The sequence below is a fragment of the Sceloporus occidentalis genome, unplaced genomic scaffold (genome assembly GCF_023333645.1).
Source record: "Sceloporus occidentalis isolate IW3139 unplaced genomic scaffold, rSceOcc1.0.p SCAF_5, whole genome shotgun sequence".
In the NCBI taxonomy this organism is placed as follows: domain Eukaryota; kingdom Metazoa; phylum Chordata; class Lepidosauria; order Squamata; family Phrynosomatidae; genus Sceloporus; species Sceloporus occidentalis.
In genome coordinates this window covers 7,826,054-7,848,691 of record NW_028316985.1, presented here as the reverse complement: position 1 = coordinate 7,848,691, position 22,638 = coordinate 7,826,054, and the positions used below count along the sequence as shown (strand labels likewise).

General features: G+C 40.8%; 1 protein-coding gene across 1 annotated transcript in view; it reads right to left on the bottom strand.

Moving 5' to 3' along the window:
- Positions 1–2,859: 2,859 nt before the first annotated feature.
- LOC149311636 (store-operated calcium entry regulator STIMATE-like) overlaps positions 2,860–22,638 on the bottom strand; it is a 43,789-nt gene continuing 24,010 nt past the window's right edge. Inside the window, exons 5-8 of the mRNA XM_089526593.1 lie at positions 14,249–14,361; positions 13,515–13,598; positions 12,233–12,349; positions 2,860–3,496 (exon numbers count right to left, since the gene is read on the bottom strand). Coding sequence (XP_089382719.1) covers positions 3,377–3,496; positions 12,233–12,349; positions 13,515–13,598; positions 14,249–14,361 — 434 coding nt within the window. The 3' untranslated portion in view covers positions 2,860–3,376. The remainder of the gene's footprint in view (positions 3,497–12,232; positions 12,350–13,514; positions 13,599–14,248; positions 14,362–22,638) is intronic.

Below are 22,638 nucleotides of genomic sequence, written 5' to 3'. Positions count from 1 at the left end.
TACAGGTGCATCTACACTGTTAATGACTAGAGGATTTAATTGGGACATTTTTTTTAATTTGGACTAGGTGCATATACACTGTTAAAATAATGCAGTTTGATACCACTTTAACTGCCATGGCTCCATCCTACAGAATACTGGGATTTGTAGTTAATTACAAGGTCTTTAGCTTTCTCTGCCAAAGAGTGCTGGAACCTAACAATACTAAAAATCCCAAGATTCTGTAGGATGGAACCATGGCAGTTCAAGTGGTGTTAAACTGCACTATTTCAACAGTGTAGATGCATCTAGTCCCAATTAAAATTGTCCCAATTAAATCCTCTAGTCTAGTCATTAAACCATAATGTATGGAAAACAGTTCTCTGATAATGTTGTTATCTACTTCTGGTCAACCCCTGCTTTTCTTAAGCCTCAAACCTGTCCACCTCCCTGAATTTAATCATTAAAGAAGCAGCCATAAGATGCTTTAACAGAACTGACTAGAGCTCTGCCAAATATAACTGGCTCATTGCCCTGGAAGGAAAGAGGCACACCTGAATAATCTGCTAACATTTTAATTGCACTCATTGGTTTGGATATATATAGGACAAATTAGAGGGGCATTTGATTATCAGGCATCTTCCAGCCATACGCCCAATGTTGGGGTGTTTCCCCATCCATGTAATATGCTATTCCCTCTCCCTTCCTTGGAGACAAGATTTACGCCTTATAAATCACAAACACAAATTTCTGCAAAGGAAAGCACAATTTATAAATAGCAAAGTGGTGAGGGAAGTTTTATGATTTTCTCAGTTAGGAGTTCTTTCCTAGAATTCCAGGTGCCCAAAGCCATGATAATTTTCTCTGCTCCACCTGCCATGTAAAAAGATATTATTATTGATAATTCACTGCTCCTGAGCAGGACTCAGATTCTGACTTCACTCTGTTCTGTGGCAGGAGTGAATTTCTCTGGCCCTCCACAGAGGTTGTTGGATTATGGCTGCATCCAGACTGCAGAAATAATCCAATTTAACTGTCATGGTTCATCCTATGGAATCCTGGGATTCTACAAAAGCAAGGCTGGCTTGAACACTATTTATCATATACTCGACTATAAGTTGACCTCTTGTATAAGTCGAAAGCAGGTTTTGGGGCCCAAATTATGGATTTTGATATGACCTGTGGATAAGTCAGGGATAAAATGTAGGGGTACATTACAAAGCATCTAAAGGATGAAACACAGGAAAATAGTGCCAAAGAACTTACAAAATTCCAGTTGGCAAAATTTTGTGCTCAAACTAAAGGCTTGATAGATGAGAGAATAGAAGGGGGTCAGGGCTTCCAAGGCAGATTGCACTCTTCACTTTGACCTGGGGATGGTTCTTTTCTTTTATAAGTTAAAGTATAGTACTTACACTGAGCCGTGGATAAGTTGATTTGGGTTTTTTGTGTCATTTTTGACTAAAATTTCTAGACTTATACATGAGTGTATATAGTAGCTTACATATTCCTTTTCCATTTAATGTAGTTGGATTTAAGAAGAGACACAGAAATTGAGTTTTGTAGCAGGTTAGCTTGTTCATCTCACCTTGGAGCACAAAATGGCAGTTGAAATAATCCAGGTGCTGAAGTAACTAGGAGAAATGGCTGTTTAATTTAGCAAGGAGGGGAAAGGGCAAGGAAGGGAGACATAACTGAAGTGCATTAAATGATATATGGTGTGCAGAAAACACATAGGGAGAAGTGGCTCTCCCTGTCTCATAATTCTTGAACCTGGGGTCATGAGCTGAAGGTGAAAAGTGGGAGTTAGGACATGTAATCTACTTCTGCAGAGAGAGTGTAGTTCATCTGTGGAATTCACTGCCATTACCTTCCTAGATTTCCTAGGTATTCACTGGAGGTTGGTAGCTCTTTCTTTTTCCTAGTGGCAAAACCCAAGTAGTTGGGGGCTCAGGATCCCTCCATCCTAACCGGCCATGGTAATGCACCTCAGCAACTTCAGCTGCAGCTGGTGGCAGATGACAGAAGAGCACTGATGGAGATTTACACTTTGCCAGTGATCATAAAGGATCTTGGCCTAGGTATATAGAATGAGGTGCTGCTATAATCTGTTCCAGAAAAATGAAGTATCCTTGCTGGTGGAAATTTGGATGATACACACACAGAGTGTAAAAAGATTGATAAAAGGGTTTTTTCTTCATAATACCAGCAGGATTGAGGAAGCTGGTGTTCACCTGATGTTGCTGTTCACCTGATGTTGCTGTGGCCTCTGAGGAAGAGAAAAGCAGACAGGCTCAGCTCCATCATGTTTTGGTCCCAGAAGCTGGTAAGAGGCCCTCCATTTATCCCAGCTACCATTGCTCTGGTCAATGAGGGAGAGAAGAATAGCCAGCATCTTCTGGATTTAATCCCTTGCCACACTGCCCTCCCCATTTCCTTACATTACATGACTTATTTAGATTGTAAACCTGAGGGCAGAGAACTATCAAATTAACAATCTAATCTCCTTTGGTGGCATTTTGGCTAAGGGCAGGGTATAAATGCTCTAAACCAGTGGTTCCCAAACTTTGGTCTTCAACCCCCAGAAGCCCCAGTTACTGTGGCCAAAAGCCAAAAATTCTGAGAGATGAAGTCCAAAACATCTAGAAGACCAAAGTTTGGGAGCCTTCTAAACAAACATCAGCAATAGGGAGCAGGGGTTGAAAAGCCCTGACACCATACTACTGAATAGTTTCCTCTCCCAGATACAGAAGCTATACAACAGAAATCAAAGCTCAGAACAGATCCTTTCCAGATTCTTATTCAGACCAGAAGTCTGCAAACACGTTTAAATATCAAATATTTATTATACTTCTTATAAAAAGGAGTAAAAAAGTGAGACATTAGGTTAGCTTTTTAAATACATTTTTGTAATCTTGTTTATGAGCAATCTGTGCATTTATATAAATTTTAGACAAGTTTGCAGAACAATCCATCTCAATTCATATAAAAAAAATGTAGGATTTTTAATTATGTTGGAGTCCAGAGACCCAAAGAAAGCCATAACTGGCTAACCAGAGAGAATATATTATTTAGCCTGATTCCAACATTTGTGTGAATGAGTTCAGCAGAACAAATTACAATTCCCAAATGCAACGTTCTGTCCATCAAAATCTACAGACCTTACTCCAAAGAATACAGACAAACAACATAGACTTGTGGAAACATTTTTGTAGTTTGGTGCCACCTAGTGATCCTTCATCGTGTTGTTGTCTCAACTTCCTTCACTCGCATGTACTTCTCACTTGGAACTCCAAAGACAAGCCACAATTCTGTAAGAAGAATCCAAGAAATGTCCTTCCAGCAATTCTCTCAACTGGCATGTTCTTCTCTTTTTGTCTCTGACTGTAAATCCTCATTAAACAGCCACCCAATGGCCCGGCGGTCTCAGCTCTGGACTCCTCCCTTGGAAGGGAGATCCTGACAGGTCTGGGTTGCTCCTGGACTGGTCAAAATCCAAGGCAGGTGAAAGCAGTACCTGCAAAATAAAGTGGAGAATTTACACTAGCAATTCTTTTTCAAAATTATCCTACATTTTTATACCACTCTCCAACCTAGAACACAGAGAGAAAATGTCAGGTCTTGAGACCACAATTCCCAGTATCTCCAGCCACCTTACAAGAAAACTGGATTAAGAATTTGAATTTTGGAATTTAAATTAGGTAAATACAGGTACATTCAGCATGCATACTTTTATGTCTAATCTTATTTTTTTTGTTAAAATACAGATTTTTCAATTCATATCTTTGATGAGACAACCAACCTAGAATCCTGTTGGTGGCATAATGTAGCATAATAGTCTACACCAGCATACATGCTTTGGTGCAGAAGGAGGGATCCAGTACCTGCTTGTTTACCGAGCCCCTTTGGCTGCAATCCTAGATGGTATGGGGGAGGACTTTTGTGGCCCACCACTAGCTGGTAGAAACCACAACCCCCAAAAGTAGAATCACAGAGTTGGAATGGAACAGGCTCTGAGGACCATTCAGTCCAATCTCTTCTGCCATGCAAGAATACACAATCAAAGCACCCCTGCCAGATGGTCATGCATCCTCTGTTTAAAAACCCCCAAAGGAGACTCCACCATATCCTGAGGTAGTGTGTTCCACTGTTGAACAGCTCTTACCATAAGGAGGGGACCTTCCTAATCTTTAGGTGGAATCTCTTTTCCTGTAGCTTGAATCCACTGCTCTGTATCTTAGTCTCTGGAACAGCAGAAATCAAGCTTGCTCCATCCTTGACAGAATTCCCTTTCAAATACTTAAATATGGCTATCATGTCACCCTTAACCTTCTTAAACATACCCATCTCTCTAAATTGCTGCTCATAGGGCATGGTTTCCAGACCTAATTTTCACAGTTGTGGCCTAGAAAGGAGCAACTGGCAAAGATGCCTGCCATACCTTTTCAAAGGGATCCTTGACTAGGCACAGTCTCATTTTACTAATATTTTTTAATCCTACCTTACCACCAAGGAATTCAAACCACCAAGGAATTCAATGCATGTGATTCTCCCCCATTAACCACTATCACTTGCATAGATATCATCCTAGGCTAAAGTTTCATCCTATGCCCCAAATCCTGTATTTGAGAATGCACACCAGTTGATACTTGCTCTATACCAGACCAACTCTCATATATGCAGCATTTTTGGGTTCCCATTAATAATAATAATAATAATATTATTATTATTATTATTATTATTATTATTATTATTAACCTTTATTTATGAAGCGCTGTAAATTTACACAGCGCTTTACATGCAATCTTTTTAGTTAGACGGTTCCCTGCCCTCGGGCTTACAATCTAAAAAGACATGACACAGAAGGAGAAGGGAGTGGTGGAGGGAAAGGGTAAGAGGTCCAGCAGTTCCTCTCTACCTCCAAGGCCTGGACCAAGGCAGATGGACTGGAGGGAGGGCTTGGCTTCATAATGGATGGTTAATCTTCATCCAGGGAAAATACATACTCTCAAGAGATCTGAAATTTCCTGGAAGTTCAGAAATCTTGCATGAGTGTCCTTTAACAAGACCTGAAGCAGCCTTATATAAACCTGCCTCATGCATCTCACACTGACCTCCAGAAAATCTGGCAACTCTAGTTTGAATGGCTATCTGCTCCAAGTCCAGGAGGATGGCAGACTGGAAAGGCACACAGATCACTTGGCCACAGTCTTTCCTACTATGGTGAAATGCACATTTGAATTGACATTAGTGAAAGTCTTTCTCAATGTGCACCTATAGACAGAAATTACAGATTGTTTTGCAAATCTGTATACTCTTTTTCTGTGATGTATTTCCCCACTTTTGGTGAACCTGAAGGGGCTACCCTGAACTGAACACAAGCAGCATGGCCTTTAATAAAGTATCTGCATACCAGCTATGTAGTCTGCTGGTTGCAGTTTTTCTCCAAGAAGAGAAGGCACACATACATTAAATGCAGAATGGAGAGGAAGTGCACGTGGGTCATATTCAGTAGGACTGCCTTAAAAGTCTACTTCTCAAAAGCCGACTGTTAATAATATGTCAACAGTCTCTCCATTTTCTGGCCCCAACACCACCGTCTGTTCTTTCCTTCTCCACTCCCAAACTTGCACGTCTCGATGTAAAAAAATGGAACAATAGAACCTGCTCTTGTATTGGTTATTGTCCAGGCCTGTGTCTGTGTGTAAGTCTCTCTCTGTGTGTGTAACTATCCCCATGGTGAACAGAAAGCTAAACAGGAAATTCGAACACGGCCAACATCCTTCCTTTGAAAGGAGGAACAAACCCACAACCAACTTCATGATAAGAAGTTTTGTATCTGTTCTAAATATAAGGGCAAAATAAGCTTAAAATGAGCTGGTGCTCAACAAACAATTACAATCACATAAGTTCTGAGGATGTGCAGTCTGCCTGCTCACTTGTATTATTATTATTATTATTATTATTATTATTATTATTATTATTATTATTATTATTAACCTTTATTTATATAGCGCTGTATTGTCTCCTATACACTGTGGGTGGGGACCAATTTCTGGATAGACATATTTTAATCAACTTTCCCACTATTGGGCAAAACAGACTACCCCTGACAAAGCTGGACTGGGACCGTGGCCCCAATGTGCCTTTTGCTGGCCAAAAAAGAAGCAGCAAACAGCCACTCCTTTTTGTGCCAGCAAAATGCTGGCTTTTTGGCTCTGCTGCAGCTGGAAGCTGGCTTTAAGGCGCCCCAGTGGCATGCGGCATCCAAACGCCGTGCTGCTGGAGCACCCAGAAGCTATCCCACATGTGGGTAGCCAGGTGGTGTGAAGCTGGCTTCTGGGCATCTTGGGGGCATTGTGTGTACTCCACACCCAAGTTGGCTGGAAGCCAGCCTTTTATGCCAGTCTGTTCCAGCCCTACATGACCCTTCAGATCTGTTGCAATTACACATCTATCATCCACATCCATCATCACTTAGGTTTGATGGATGTTGTGGCCCACCAGGTTACAGAAGGCTCTATATCTTCTTCAGGCATTCAGATCATTTCAAACACATTCTTTCACCACAATAACTAAGTGCAAGATAAAGTCGTATGGATTTGTGATACAGCATGTGATTATGTGTAAGGTAAATCAATACTGCAGGTTAGTGAATTATGTATATCCCACCCTGTCCTTCAAAAAGCAAAGGGAAGATGTCTACATGTCTTTTCATTTTATTCTCACAACAAACCTGTGAGTGGCAGCTTGTTGAGTTAAATGGCTGTTGAGACACCCCATAGCTGTGCGGAGATTTAAACAAAACTCAAAAAGTGTTACTTTTTTGGATCATAATTCCCAGAATCTTGGTCAGGATGTCTAGAGATTCTGAGAGCTGTTGCCCAAAAGTAACTATTCCTAACTCCGGATTTAAAACTGCCCCCTCTCCTAAATCCAAACAACATTACGGACTGTTTAATAAACCTCGAGTTGAGCTATGAGCCAAAGACACCTTGCCTCATAGCACATTTTCTTAACCAGTATGAAAAACATCTTTCCTAAAATTACATGTTCTAGGCATTGCTTCTTTTAGAATTAGTGACTTCCCTGGCATTTATTTCATTGAGTACCTTTTTGGATTACAAATCCCAAAATCCCCCAGCTAGTACTGCCAGCTCTGATTTCCCTGTTTCAATTTCATTGCTGAGGTTAACTGAAATCATATATTTGTCTCAATTGCTTTTTTAATTAAAAAAGGACAGTGTTTGCAGCAGTCATGTGAGGTGGCACAAGCATTTGGGACGTGCCAATTCAGCACACACAGCCTTTCAGAAATACATTCTCCCCTCCGACTCGACTTTATTCTGGGGCTGAAGAGAATAGAGGGCTTTATTTCTGAGACAGGCCTGAAATTCAAGCAGGACAGATAGCTGTTGGCGCCTAATTCTAGACAGACCTGATCAACACTGATAAACTCCTGAGGTACTTGACCACAAGTGATCCCAGGAGAAAAGAATTAAGCAAAAAAAAAAAAAAAGTCTCTATATCTCTTGATGGACAGGAGGAGAAACTAAGAGAAAACGCTTGCTAAATAATTTCAGCTGACTGAACAAAGAGGGGAAATATGTTTAAGAGGCACCACAATGGTTCCAATACGTCTAAGCTGCCTCTCACTATGCATGTAAAAATCCAGCTATTAAAATAAACAAAACATTGTTTTCTAGTTTGTCACAGTTTAAATCAGGTGGTTTTTGTAACAAAGCGGAATATAAATAAATAAATGTTGTTTTTGTTGTTGTTTCAGAGCACAGAGAGGGAATTTCATTACATTTTTGAGGCAATTGGTCCTTTTAGCCAATTTAGGTGTTATGATTTGAGTGATTTGAGACCAGGGTTCAAATCCCCACTGCACTATGCAAACCTGTTGGGTGCCCTTGTGCAAGTCACACTCTCTCAGCCTCAGAAAAAGGCAATGGCAAACCCCCTCTGAGCAAACCTTGCCAAGAAAGCCCCATGACAGGTTCGAGTCATAAATTGCATACAAAAACAAAAACAACTGGTTTTTTTTAGAGATATCTCAGGAAGTGATGGAGAACATGATCTCTGGCCCTGTATGATCAGGCAGTGATGCACCTGCCTCAGACACCAAATGTTGGGGAAGGGCAGTGGTCCTAAAAGGATGAAATTCAGAACTGTCTCTTCAAGCAGCACCCTAAGTGAGACTTCTCTTTGCCCGAGGCCAAAAATATTTTGGGACACTCCCAAGAAGCCCTCCTCACCAACAAGCAATACACATATTACTCTCCTAAACAGTTTCACATCTTGTTGCTCACTTCAAAACCTTTTCTCGGTTTTGATATAGTGAAACGGCTCACAGCTTTACCATAGTTCTTATGAAGGACCCCAACATATGGGGAGTTGGGTGTGCTACTCCTTGGTCCTTGGATGACCAACTCTGAGAAGCTAAGGAAGCACTTTAGCTCTTCAGGAGATCTGGAATCTGAACACCCTCACCACATACCTCTGCAAAACATAATATATTTTTGCCCCCAATTGCCCCCATGCCCACTGGATGTGTGGGGTGCATTTTTTGCTAGGTTTAGTGGTCCCCTGGGCCAGGGCCAGGAGAGACCTTTTTAACAAGAGGAGATGACCAGAAATCACTGCTTGTTTTAAGAAATGGCTACTCCTGGCCCTAGGAGTGTCCAAAACTATGCCAAAAATCCCCACCACACCATAGATGGTGTAGAAGAGCATTTTGGAACAGTAATGTTTGGCAAAAGAAATTGCCCCCCTGGGAGCCACAGGTGCCTAGTGTGCCACACTTTGCCCATTTAGGTCATTGAAGTCTAATGCCTTTGCCTAATTTTGCACAGATTTTTTAATCATTTCTTTTTAATTGTTACAGTTTAATGTTTAAACTACAGCCAGAGGTGCTGTAGTCTGAGTGTTGGACTCTGGTAGGCTAGGGTTCAAATCCCCACTGAGTCATGGGAACCTACTGGTGACCTTGACCAAGTCACACTCTCTCAGCCTCAAAAGAAGGCATTGGCAAGCCACCTGTGAAAGAATCATGTGAACGAAACCCTGGGGCCAGCCATATGGCTCAACAGGGAACCATCTGAAAGAACTTCCTAGTAATGGTTACATTGCCCACCTTTCTACAAAGTTGATCTAATAAGATCCATGAAACATTTTTTTTGCACTGTTTCAAGTGCTGCTGAAAGAGGAAACAACTTCCACTGCCAAAAATGGCACATATTCAAGCACTCCCGTAATAATAGCTTCCTGAATGGAAGCTGGAAGATAACACTTCAGTGCGTAAATTTTAAGGCTATCTGACTTCCCCTGTGAATGTTTGACACCCTGCCCATATCTCAAGGCATTTCCCTGCCAAGATGAAAACAGAAATGCCCTCACACAAAGCAGAACACCACATCCCAAAGGGTAGCAGCAAATATAAAACCAGATGACTGAGAAAGAGATAGACTGACTTTTACACACAGGAGGTAAAAATGACTGACAGTTTGAGCTGAGGGGACTTTCAGGTTTGATTGGCATGGGACACTTTTTCAAAAACACTTGCAATGAAATCCTTCACATGCTTCTCAGGTCAACCCTGAATTCTGTTACACAAGACATGATTCTAAGGAGAGCTTGAGAATGGTACTATTTTTGCACAAGAGTTCTAATTCTAAAAACGTAACTGAAAATACAGTATACAAAAGCAACAGGAGGGAGTGAAAGGAAATGACAGAAGTATCTGCCACCCTGGTTCTGCCCTTTGACCGAAATACATCTGCAAATAGACATGTGGGACGTTGGACACACAAACCCTGGAGGCCTACTTTGTTAGCCAAGAACAAAGATATGTCGGGAAACAGTATTATGGACCTTTTCCTCTGAACTTTCAATGTAAGTTATGGAAGATGCCGAGAGGATGTCCTGAGCTGAAAGGAGCCATCTCCCAGTGAACTTCTGGTAAAGGGAGCAAGATTTTATTTTGATGGGCTTCAGGCTTTCCTGGTTATTTGCCATTGCCTGGAATCAAGTGGACTGATGTAGAAATCTTCCCATTTCTTAAAATGAATTGTTTCACAGACACAATAAGTAATGTAACCAATAGAGACAAACCTGATCATATTAGACACTTTCAAATGTGCAATTAATGGTTTCCAGGGGTTTATTGCAGGGGAAGAACAAAGTTCAAGCATATTTTGGTGCCTAAATACACTCATACACAGTGCACAGCACTTTGGGCTAACTAAAATTAGACAGTTTGCAAAATCTTTCTTTTCTCCTGAAATGCAAACAATGCGAAATTAATTTTCAAGGAAACCTTCAGATTTTGCGGCAATATAACATTCAAAACTGCATTATATGTGCTTTGGGAACTCTGCCCTGGTGGCACAAATCAACTATTTCAATGTTAACTACATTAAGCTTATGGAAATAAAACCCTGTGATGTTAATACAATTGGTAAAATTAATTAAATATAAAGCAGTAAATGAAATTAAAAGGGAAGTTGTTCTCAGCTGCTGGAGGCTCTAGCTGCCATTTCTTTACTTTCAAAACTGCCCTGGAATAACCTGGTATTACAGCAAGATAATTTTGAGGGGCTTCAGGAGGAGAGAAAAAAACAGTCTCTGACAGACAGTTTCCATTTCTCCGCAAAACTGAAGACAGAATGATGCTACATTATGAGAGCATTGTTCCAGGGACATCCATATGACAAACAAAAAGGCAGGGCCACTGTTTCTACTAAAGATGACAAAGAAGTCAAAACTTTCAGAATTCTAGTAGGCTATTCCCCCATTTTCCTCTGCAGTTCCTCTCAAAATGGTATTAAGAAGTAACTTTCTCTGCTCATTTGGAGAAGGTATGCAAAGCGAATTGGAGGTATTTGGGGAGTAGTATAGGATTATTGAGTGACTGTGGTGATGGGTATGCATCCAAACATTTGGGAAGCTTTGTGTGTGATTTTGGAATAAAAAGTGCTCAGAATTCCCCTAAAATTTTAAAATGGGAGTCTGGCTTTGGGAGACTGGTGGAGTCCAGGAGCTATGTGAATCTTCTGAGTTGTTCTAAGCCCATCCCTGTATTAAATCAATAACCCTGTCACTACTTTGAATTGTTTGCTGTGTGTGTGTAAATTTTAGCTTAGCATTAGTTTTCAGTCTGGAGTGGGCACAGCTGAAGGACCATTTTTAACTCTTTTCACCCTTGGAAGGCCATACTGCCATCCTTACCAAAAAAACAAAACAAAACAAAACAAAACCCAGAAGTGATGTTCCAGAAAACAGATGACACTTCTGAGGAATTTAGGGGCCTTTTTAATTCTTGGTATCCCACCCAAAATTCACAGCCTGGAATAATTTTTCAGCTTAAAACAGCATTCTGGAGCCTTTAAAAACAACAACAATTAACTTAGGATTTCAGGTGGGGTATGTATGAGGGTGTTGATACAAATCCACAGGGCCCTCTAAGGGCCCCCCGTGGCCCATCGACTACTAAGTTTCCCACCTTTTCTTTAAGCCAATTTACAGGCCTGTTAAAAATTGAGTTGCTGACAAGGGATATATCCGGGAGGGGGGGGCAGGGGGGATGGGGACATTGTCACCCCAATAAGAATCCTCCCCCCAACTACATTCTGCTTCAGTCTCCAAATGTCTAGCATTGCAAAGACTTAAACTTAGAAATTCAGTACTTAGAAATTTAGTCCAAAGAAAAGGGGACAGCAAAGTTACCTATGGAATGTGAACAAAGCGAATACAGGAGTGCTAGGTGAACAGGATTTTCAGTGTCTCACACTCTGCAATTCTAGAAAGTAGGGGTTTGAGAGAAAATCTAACTGGGGAGCAGAATTCCTATGCAGGAAGGAGGATAATGCCCTCATTTTATTTCCACCCACCTGCTACATCTCTGCTTGTAATAGTAACATTAACATACAGGAAGCGATGAATTGGTTACATAGTACAGGGATGCAAAAATAAAAAATACCTATCCATCTATTGAGAGCCACTGTGCTGTGGTGGTTTGAGTGTTGGACAACGACTTTGGAGACCAGGGTTCGATTCCTGGCTTGGCCGTGAAACCCTTCGGTGACCTTGGGGATGTCCCATGTTTTCAGCCTCACAAAAAGGCAATGCCAAACCTCCTTTAACAAACCTCGTCTCTGGCACACAAAAAATATATTTCCATCAATTTTTAAAACTGACTACTTACACTGGCTACCTATCATAGTAACATCAGAAATCTTTCTGCTCCTACCTGGTACTCCTCATCCTTCATTATTTGAGGGTTTTCCATTATGCCACTGACTTCAAGGATTTCCTTCTGCTTGTATTTTTTCATGATCAAGCTGTCCACCACCCAGAACATAACAGCCTGAAAAGGTAAAGAAAAGTGGGTGAGAGGGGAGAAAGAGATACCCATCCTTAAAGCAAGATGAACAGACTTTTGCTATTTACCTTTAAGGCAAGACTCTAAGCAAAAGGCCTGGTAGATATTGATTTGCACAACATTAATCAGATAATCTGGAGTATCTCAGAGCTCAGTAAAATTCTTTTCATTCAAATTCTTTCCCACATGAGTAAAAGAGACCAACCCAGAACTGTTATACAAAAGCCAGGATGGGGGATGGGAAGAGGTTTTATTTTTGCTTTCCTGGCAACTCCTCAATGAGTGCATCTTCAATAAAGTTTAAGACTACTTCATCAGAAACAAAGACATGCTGTGTTTCCTGGTAAGCATGTAAACATAAATGTACTGCCTGGGGACTTGTGGCATGTGAAACATATCATTGGGCTGTAAAAAAAAAATCAAGGGACAGTTCTAAAATTCTCTTGCATCCTTGCTAAGAACTATCTGGTGTTTGAACGTTTTGTGGCCTTTCAACTAGACTGTGTCCCCATCCCCTCCAAGTCTTAATACAGAAGAGAAGGTAGGTTGCTATCCTTTCTCTGGCAAAGACTTCAGAAGGCACTACTAAGATCTATATTTTATAGAGCTTTTTCCTGTGGCACTCTTTCCATCTTTTAAAAGAAAGCCATAGAGGAGGCACAAATCTCAGATGCTTCAGAAGATATTATTTAACAGTTACATAGTGCTGCCAGATTTTCAAGTAGCAAAAAGGGGCAGTCAAAATTCCAGACTTGCAGAGTTGCTAACAAGGAAGTAGCCAGATGAAGGTAATGATTTCAGTTAACTTACCATGCATTTCTCTGTAAAATTAACCCAATCTCCAAATAAATTACACAACAAACACATTTCTGCCTTTATGAGGAGCCCACATTCCAAAATACAGGATTTTATTTGTGGCATCTTGTTCAGTCTATGTAAAAGTATAGGTAAAAGAACTGCAGTCCAAAACAGAACTTTTCCCAAGCTCTGCTCCTTCCTCAGACTTCTCTGTCACCAAATATCTAAGAGATGATCACTTCCTCAACAATGGTTGTTTTTTAAGTGGAAAGCCTACAAGTTCTTAGAAACCCTTCTCAATTCCAGAATAAAATGGTCAGAAAGTTCACTTCCTTCCCAGGTGTTTACTCACATTGACAACAAAAGGTACCACAAGCATCACCAACACCAGCTCCAGCTGAGGGTCGGGGATGTAGTCCAGAAGGATTTCTTGAAGCTAAAAAAAAGCAAAACCCATACCTATTTTACAAAGAACAAATCCATCAGACAAAAACTAGAGGAATCCTCACCAAATGCATATCAAGTTGCTACTGTTGCACTGGGTTGGACATCTTCTGGCTTGAGACATAAGCAAGGAAATGTTTAATTCTGCATAAGGCCAAGTAGGCAGGCCCATTTCTCCCTTGTCACCTAATGCAACATCTCTTTAAAATAGGCTGCATAGTGGAAGGTGTATGCTGTCCCTGCTGGGAGACTGTGGGAGGAGTAGTTAACTTTAGCACTGGTGACTTTCTCTGCAAAGGGATGCCAGAGTTCACATTGTTGGAATAACCTCTGAATCACTGTTGCATCTCACTATTTTTTTCAATTTCTGACAATGTCCAAATACATTTTCTGTTCTGTGCCACTGAACAAGAAGTATGAAACCCACTTAAGATTTGCTAGTCTTCATTCTCATCTTTGTGAACAGAAGTTGGCCACATATAATGTTTCTAGCATGGCCTTCTCCCTGACACTTTTTCCACAAACACAGTAGATTAAAAAAAATCCATAACTGAATGCCAAGTTTCAAGGAGTCTCTCTTATTTGGCATTCACAGCAAACTCCTAGATGAGAAAATGATACATTTACTTGCATCATCCTTACCTTTGTCCAACCAGGAATGAGCAGGACAAGGCCAACTGTAGTCTTCTCAAATACCATTATTAGCAGATAGATAATGCACTGGCCGATCCAAGCAGCTGCCTGTGGAGGATCACCTGGAAGAAAACAAGGATTTATTTAGGTTGTAAACCTGAGTGCAGGGAACTATCAAATTAATGATTTGTGAGACACTCTGTGAGCACTTTTGGCAGAACAGCAGACTATAAATACTATGAAATAAGCAAATAAACAATAGAAGTAAACCCAGCATTTATGGGTCTATTGCAAAATGTGGAAAGAATGGCATTACCTGCAACCCAATATTTTAGGTGACAGTAAAGGCATAATAATATTATGTTAGTGTAGCAAGTAATATTTACTCATGATCGCTGAGCAACTGGTTTTAAAGTGGTTCATTTGAAGGATTGGGACCATTTCTCTGTTCCTAAAGTGTCTTTTTTTAAAGGAATTGTTGGCCTATTACAGACAGCCAAAATAAAGCTGCTTCGAGTCACAGTGGAGGTATGGTGTTTCAATGATGCATGCGTCCTAAGAGTCTAGAAGCCGCACCAAAGCCACGCTCCAGTGGTGCGTGGCTTTGGTGTGACTTCTGGACTCTTAGGATGCATGCATCATTGAAACACCATACCTCCACAGTGACTCGAAGCAGCTTTATTTTGGCTGTCTGTAACAGGCCGTTGAAAGACACAAAAAAGTTACACATTACTTGGAAAATAATGCTGCTTTTAAAAAAGAAGACCTTTAGCACTAACAAATTATTTTTTTAGAAATAATGTTTCAAGTTCTGGTGTATTTTTAAAAGAGTGAGTGAAAGCTAGCAAGGAGGAGGCACTTGGATGCTACTGTATCAAAAATACAAAATAAAACAAGAAAAACCAGAACAGGACAAAACCATACAAATTGCCTCCAACTATTTCTTGCATTAGAATTAGCCTTAGAATTTGCATTAGAAAAAGAGGCAGACACAACTTCACCATCCTAGTACCAGAAGAAGTTGAAAGGCCCTCCCTCCATCTTAACTGCTAGCACCCTGGCCTTGGAGGGAGAGAAGAACTGGCATTATCTTCAGGACTTGATCCCCTTCCCCAATGACATTCCCTTCTCCTTTTGTGTCATGTCTTTTTAGAGAATGGGGTATAAATACTCTAAATAAAATAAAATAAGTTCCTCATAAACACATAAAATGTTCCAAGAAACCTGGAACTTTTTTGGAAATAAGAGCTAACAACTATCTAAACCAAGATCCTATAACCTAACACCCTCCAGATGTGCTAGACTGCAACCCAAGCTGACTCAGCATTCAAATAGAATGTGATCCGGCAATTTGCAGGAGTTTGGGCTTTTTGTGCTTCCCTCCCTCTTTAAACTTTGCAGCAAAAGGCTTCATAGTTTTTACCAGAGTATCCACTGAAGCAGAATCCATCTGTGAAGTCAAAGGCTTTCATGGCCGGCATCCATAGTGTTTGTGGGTTTTTTGGGCTATGTGGCCATGTTCTAGAAGAGTTTTTTCCTGACATTTCTCTGAAGATGCCAGCCAGAGATGTTGGTGAAACATCAGGAAGAAACTCTTCTAGAACATGGCCACATAGCCCGAAAAACCCACAAAAAACTAAGAACCCATTTGCTTTGCATATATTCAAATGGCTGAGGATTTTTGGCAGACGAGGGGTGAACAAATGTGAATAGATGCAAATTTTCACAAGAAAGTGAAGAAAATTAACCATTAATGCAAATATGTGAAAATATGCACCAATTTGCATAGTACACTTAACTGTAGATTAGTTCTAAGACAGACCAGTTCCAGCTGTTACAGCAATGACCTTTACCAACCTCAAGAGAAGATTCAGGACAGTTATACTAGGCTGCTGAATGCAGTCATCCAAGGACATATGACCACTGGCTTGCACTAAAGGTAGATGTCATCTTCCTCTCTATAAACCTATTCAATATCTGTTAAGTAGCTGAAGAGCGCCACATGTCTGAGGATATGAAATGCTAGAAGCATGATAGCAGGGCTGTTATTCCATGCTGCTGTGTAACCAGAGCTGAAACACCATTGCACCATTAAATATGAAACAGAATGCATGACTAGCAAGAGAGCAATTAGTAAGAAAACATTATTTATTATATTGGTTGACAATGCAGTCTGAACTCATCTTTTCAACAGAACTTTCAGCATCAGTCATGTATTTAAAAAACTCATCAACATCCAGATGTTCTCTCCCGGGTCATACAACAATGGTTACTACACTTCCAAAAATTACATAAGCAGATTTAGAAGTATTTCAGCAGCCCATTTGGACCAGCCTCTTGGCCAAGGAGAAAATTCAGAAGAATATCTGGGCAGGGGTAGTAGAGATGTACTTGGGAGGCCTGGGTTGAAAATCATTTTAGGTGTTTGTGGGGTTCTAAAATTCCATCAGCAGACTTTCCTCCCTCCGTTCAGCTGTGTCTGAGAACTTTTCAAAAATACTTCATAAGTGTATGAAATCAGTAGCTATAGGTTGCCCCCTAAAGATTCTTGCAGGTAATCCCCATGGAAAAGCATAGTTCCAGAATGAAAATATTCTGTTTGCGAGGTCTACAATCCCCCTCATCATCCATCATAATCATCCATTATCATCTTGCGGGGACTAAAATTCCCCTCATCATCCATCATAATCATCCATTATTATCTTTTCCCTCTCCTTCTCCTCTTCCTCCACACTGAAAATAGTTAAACTGTCGAACTCATTACGACAAGAGGTAGCTATGGCTGCCAACTTGTGTTGCTCTGAGTCCCAGGCTGGTGAAAAAGGGGAGTATAAATAAATTGATAGACAGACAGAAACTTTAAAGTCAGGTTTATTTAGGGTATCTATATGCCATCTTCAATATAAAAGGCAGTAGGCCTCACTGCATCAGTTATTAGGGAGTGTGGGATGAAAGGTATACAGTACTTGCATTTATATGCTGCTTGTGGGCTTTGAGGCAATTGCAAGAGAATGCCTGATCAGAATGCCTTTGGTCTTATGCAACATGGACCTTCTTTTGTTCACTGGCTGTTCATTGGTCTTATGTTCACTGATCATGTTGGTTGGAGGTTTCTGTTAGCGTGGTTTGTGTAGTCCGCGAGATACCACGTCAGCATCTGGCACCAGAGTCTCCACCTTCTGCGATGCAGGCAGCTGCTTGCAAGCTGCAGAAACACCTCTCCCCTTCAGTGTCAGTGAAGAGATACTGTAGACTTCTCACTAAGAGGCTTTTATTCTTCAGAAGTTCCACTATATACAATGCTATCATACACCTCCAACACCGTCCACCATCCACCATCACAACAACCACAACGACCCACACTATGACTTCAGGCACACCCCTTTTATAGCCAAGGCTCCATGTGGCCTTTGTGGCCCTGCCTCTTCCTCCTGTGTCACAATGATCTCTGTCTCCTGTCCAGGGTGACTTTGCACTTTTGCAGCACTTGGTGACCATCATCTCTAATGTCACTTCCCATGACTCAGCACTGGTGGAAATGCCTTGTCATCATGGCTGACAGTGACCCTTTGTTGTCCAGTCACTATTTAATACCACATTGTGCATTTCTCAGGACTCTATATCCCAACAGTTTCTATGCTCTGGTACTAGCAGGACGCAATCAGTGATGGGTTCATGATGGTTTCTTCAAAAGCCTCTGGACTCCAGCACCTTTCCAAGCCCATCATTCAGTGTTGACAACAACAGAAGGATATAGCCAGGAGCAGAGGGATAAAGAATGCTTGAATGCTGTATTGTTTTAAGGTGTTTTAAACAGTTTTATCTTTTTTAAAACTGTATTTTATTATTTTAACAAGCAATCTATTTTAATATTGTAATAATTTTAATGTACCACTTTTCTATGTATTTAATTGTACTGCTCTTTTAATATTGTGAGCAGCTCGGGGTCCCAGTTTTGGGAAAAGAAGAGGATGATGATGATGATGATGATGATGATGATGATGATGAAGAAACCTGGAGGCCACAGCTTACTGTATATACTCATGTATATGTTTAGAAATTTAAGTCAAAAAATTGACCCAAAAACCTGACTCAACTTATCCATGGGTCAATGTAAGTATTGTACTTGAACTCTTATTAAAAAACAGGAACTATCTTCTGGTGAAAGGCAAGAGTGCTATCTGTCCTGGAAGCACTGATCTCCCTCTGTTTGCTTTTCCATCCAGCCTTTAGTCTGAGCATAAACAGTTATGTGCTGGAATTTCATAAGTTCTTTAGCATAGTTTTCCTTTCCTTCCTTTTTTAGAGCCTTTGTTGCATGCCTCTAAGTTTTACCCTCGACTTATCCACAGGTCATATCAAAACCCATAATCTGGGCCCCAAAACCTGCCCTCGACTTATACATGAGGTCAACTTATAGTCGAGTATATACGGTAATTCTAAATGAGCCAGAGATCTTATGCTAAATGTTTCCAATCAGGCCATTAAAAATCACAAGCTCAAAAAAATTAGATCAAGCAGCTCTACGGCATTTTTAGGCTTTTGCAGAAAAGACTGTCTACCATCTCTACATGAGGCAGGGAGATGGAACAAATGGATTGTTTCCTCTCTGCACTTGAACTTTGCTTTCCTCTTGTGCTCATAATCTACTCTCAGCTGGTGTGCAATGACCCCTGAAGCGGAGGGGGGGGGGAGGTTAGCAAACAGGGAGAATAAAAAGCCCACAACAGAACCACAACAGCCTTTAAAGGTCCCCAGCTGCTCAAACTCCAATAAGTATTTCCAGATGTAGCCCCAAGTCTGGATGTAAATGATATGCTGCTTTAAAAACTGTAACCACCCACTTGCTACTGCCAATCTATTCTCTAATTTCTGAGCACTGCTAGGATATGGACAGACACTGCACACACAGCCAAGTTCTCTCTCACTGTCTATAACTGTATCAAACACAAACAAAATGGTTGCTTTGCACCCCACAAAAAGAAGCCAAGAACTTAGGAGGTAAGCATTAATTATAGCTTCAGTGTAAAGAGCAGATGGCTCTGAGGATCTAAACAAGACAGCAAGGAACGGACAGATTAGAGGCACAAGCTAAGACATCTTGAAAAGATCTTTCTGGCTTGCAAGGGAGAAGTGTTACAAAGGCAATGTTTATAGGGCAAGACAGAGGACAACATCCAAAACAACTAAGCAACTATGAACTTTAAAATCAATAAATAAACAAATATGTCCATGTGCTCAGGAGGCTTTTGGCTTGCATTTTCTCAGAAGCAACCTCCAACTTCAATACCAGCAATATTTTGATCTGTGGGGTTCCTCTAAACAGCCTGTGGTTTGACAGAGGAATCTATTGCAAGCACAGAAAATCCCCATGGGTGTAAGTATCTTGGGATCTGCCTTAAAAGGGAGCTTAAAGTGTACAGGACATGAATCACATTGACCCTTCACATTCCTCTGGAGGAAAACAAAAACTGCCTCTAACGTCATGTATAATTTGAGCCTAGACCATCTTGGAGAAAATTAGGGTTAGGTGTACACTCCATGCAAAAACAGCAGCTTGGAAAAGTCACCTTTTCTGGACAACTGTCAGAATTCCCTAGTCACTGGCCATCCTGGTTGAGAGATTCTGGGAACTGCAATCCAAAATGGTCATTCTTCCAAGCTCGGCGGGGGGGGGGGGGGGGGGGGAGACACACAACTCCAGAATACCTGACACTAGTGAGGTTTATTAATTACTGTATATACACATATATAAATCAAGAAATGTTGAAGCCATTTTTCCTCTAAGCAGTTCTTCAGCCAGTCCTGCAATTAGGAAAAATGGATTTGATTCAGCGAAACATTTCAAGGATTTTAGCAAGGCCGCCTGCGTATTATATATATTATACATGTGGTTATTTTGGTGCCAAATGCCTCTTGAAAGTGTCAGAATGCAACCCCTTCCTTTTCATTCTGTTATGCTGAGAGGAAGCAGACTTGACAGTATCTGGCCGAGGCTGAAAAGGAAGCTGAAATAAAACATGTTTTTCACATTCAACAGCCTAAGCAAGCCAGAAAAGTTCATCTCTCCCCAATGGCTGCACGTGTGGTGACTGAGAAGGTTATGGGACAGAGACAGACAAAAGAGCTTGCTTACATTCAGCCCCTAATAGGAAATCAAGGCTACACAACCAAGGACAGAAAAGTGAAGTCTAATAGCATTTGTAAGAGAAGTGCTAAAAAAATACCTTGAATAATCTTCTTTGTAGACCTTCCTCTTTTTTCTTACTCTGGAGCAAGCACAGGGTACAACTGATCACAGATACTATCAGTAGTGTGTATATGTGCCTTCATGCTGCCTGTCATCTTACTGTGATCCAATGAATTTCAAATGGTTTTCATAGGCAAGGAATACTCAGAGATGGTTTTGCCAGTACTTTCCTCTAAAATACAGCCTACAATACCTGGTATTCATTGTTGGACTCTCAAATACTAACCATGGTTGACCTTGCTTAGCTTCATCAAGATCAGCTGGGATCTGCTACCTTCAGAGTATTTAGGCCCTTTGCTATGGTGCTGATATGAAATGGTGGTCCCATGCCTCCATGAAACCCAGTTTGGATCAGGTCTGATACAGAAAGGGCTCAAAAAGTCAAGGCCCCTATGTTCTATGTTAGCGCCCTGGGATACACTTGCCTGCATGAAGCCACCTGTGTTTTGTAGCCCCAAACATCGAGAAGCAATACTACCAGAGTTTTAAGTTGAGGCTCCAGGAAGCACAAGTATCCTTTGAAACAAGGTGCATACTTGTCTGCAATTTTCATTTATATCCCACCTTCTTCCTGACATAGAACCTTAAGTGGCTTACGAAAAGGCTATTTTGATTTTGTAAAAAAAACAAAAACAAAAAACCTTAGGAAAATCAGTAAACTCATAAGCTGGTATGGTTTGTGGTAGATCCCAGGGGACGAAAAAATGGTTTTCTAGACTTGTGTTCTGGAATGCACAGCTGGAATCCTTTTATGAATGCATAACTATTGTAGTTATGTAACTACACAGTGATTCCTGTCCTGACCCCTCAGTGGCAATTTTCAGCAGTGATTAATGTGGTGGGGTCTGTTCTCCTGTCGATTGAGGAACATCTGATTGGTGTTCCCACCTTATCTTGGCAAGAGTTGTTCAATTTGTCATTAACCTCCATTGAGTCTGAGAGTATGTGACTTGGTCATGGTCACTCATTGGATTTCCAAGGCTGCACAGGGATTTCAACCCTGGTCTTCCAGAGTTCTAGTACAGCACTCAAACCACTATACCACAATGGCTCCCTAAGTCCCTCAAAAAATAACAAATCTCAGGACTCTATAGGTTGAAGCCATGACAATTAAGTGGTACCAAAGTGCTATAAGTGTCTCCACTCCACAAGCAACAATTCGGCTTTTGTTTGGACAGAAACAGGCTGATTCAGGGAATCTGGAAGGGTTGCATGTCTAAAAAATAGCCTTGGGAGGGCTAAAAAGGGCCCTAGAGTTGGTCTAATGCGTGAGCCTGTTTGCGTTCTGAGGGAAGAACGTGATTTATTCCTAATCCCCCCTTCACTGTGGGACTAAAATTTCTCTTTAAATGGAAATAAACTTTTAGCCTGGCATTTATGATTTCAGCAGTGCCGTAGGGAAAGTGCCATTCTCCAGGCTTCCCAGCCTCCTGTATATGCATGCAGATAATTCCACAAAGACTGAATAATGTGGACAGCAATGTATGAAAGTTGCTGTCTTCTCCGTGCCTTGGAATCAACATGGATTAAAAATAATCCCAGTGCACACGAGAAAAGTTTGGAGCAATAGCAGCACTCCCTTACAAGGAAGTCAGATTCCAGGGTCTCCCAGGAGAAGTACGTGATTTCATCTGAGGAAAAATGATGGTGGAGAAACATCAAAGAAGGCAGCACCCAGAGCCTGGGAAGTTACTTTTTAAAAAAGTAATTAACTACAATTGTAGCACTATGCATAGTTACTGTTCACAACCACTGTTTTTTTAAAAAAAAATACTTCCCTTTTCCTCAGAAATAACTAATTACTGTTCTTTAAAAACATCTTTCTTAAAAGTAATGAGTTACAATTCTAGCACCAAGCACCCAGACTGAAGTGCTATTTAGTCATAGGTTTGGGGTTTTTGTTTTTGTACTAAACTGTTTCCCAAAAGCAACTAGATAATTATTTTTTTAAACAAAATTCTTACTTAAAGTATTAAAGTAGATTCTGTCCCACCTTCATGTGCGACCTCCCTGATCGTTGCTAAATCCCACAGAAATTTATTCTAATATTGGCTTTCTGGGGATGAAGTGTGAAGTGCTTCCACACCACTTATATTGTCATGGCTTCATCCTACAGGATTGGTGTTTCATGTGGCCCTTAGACTTCTCT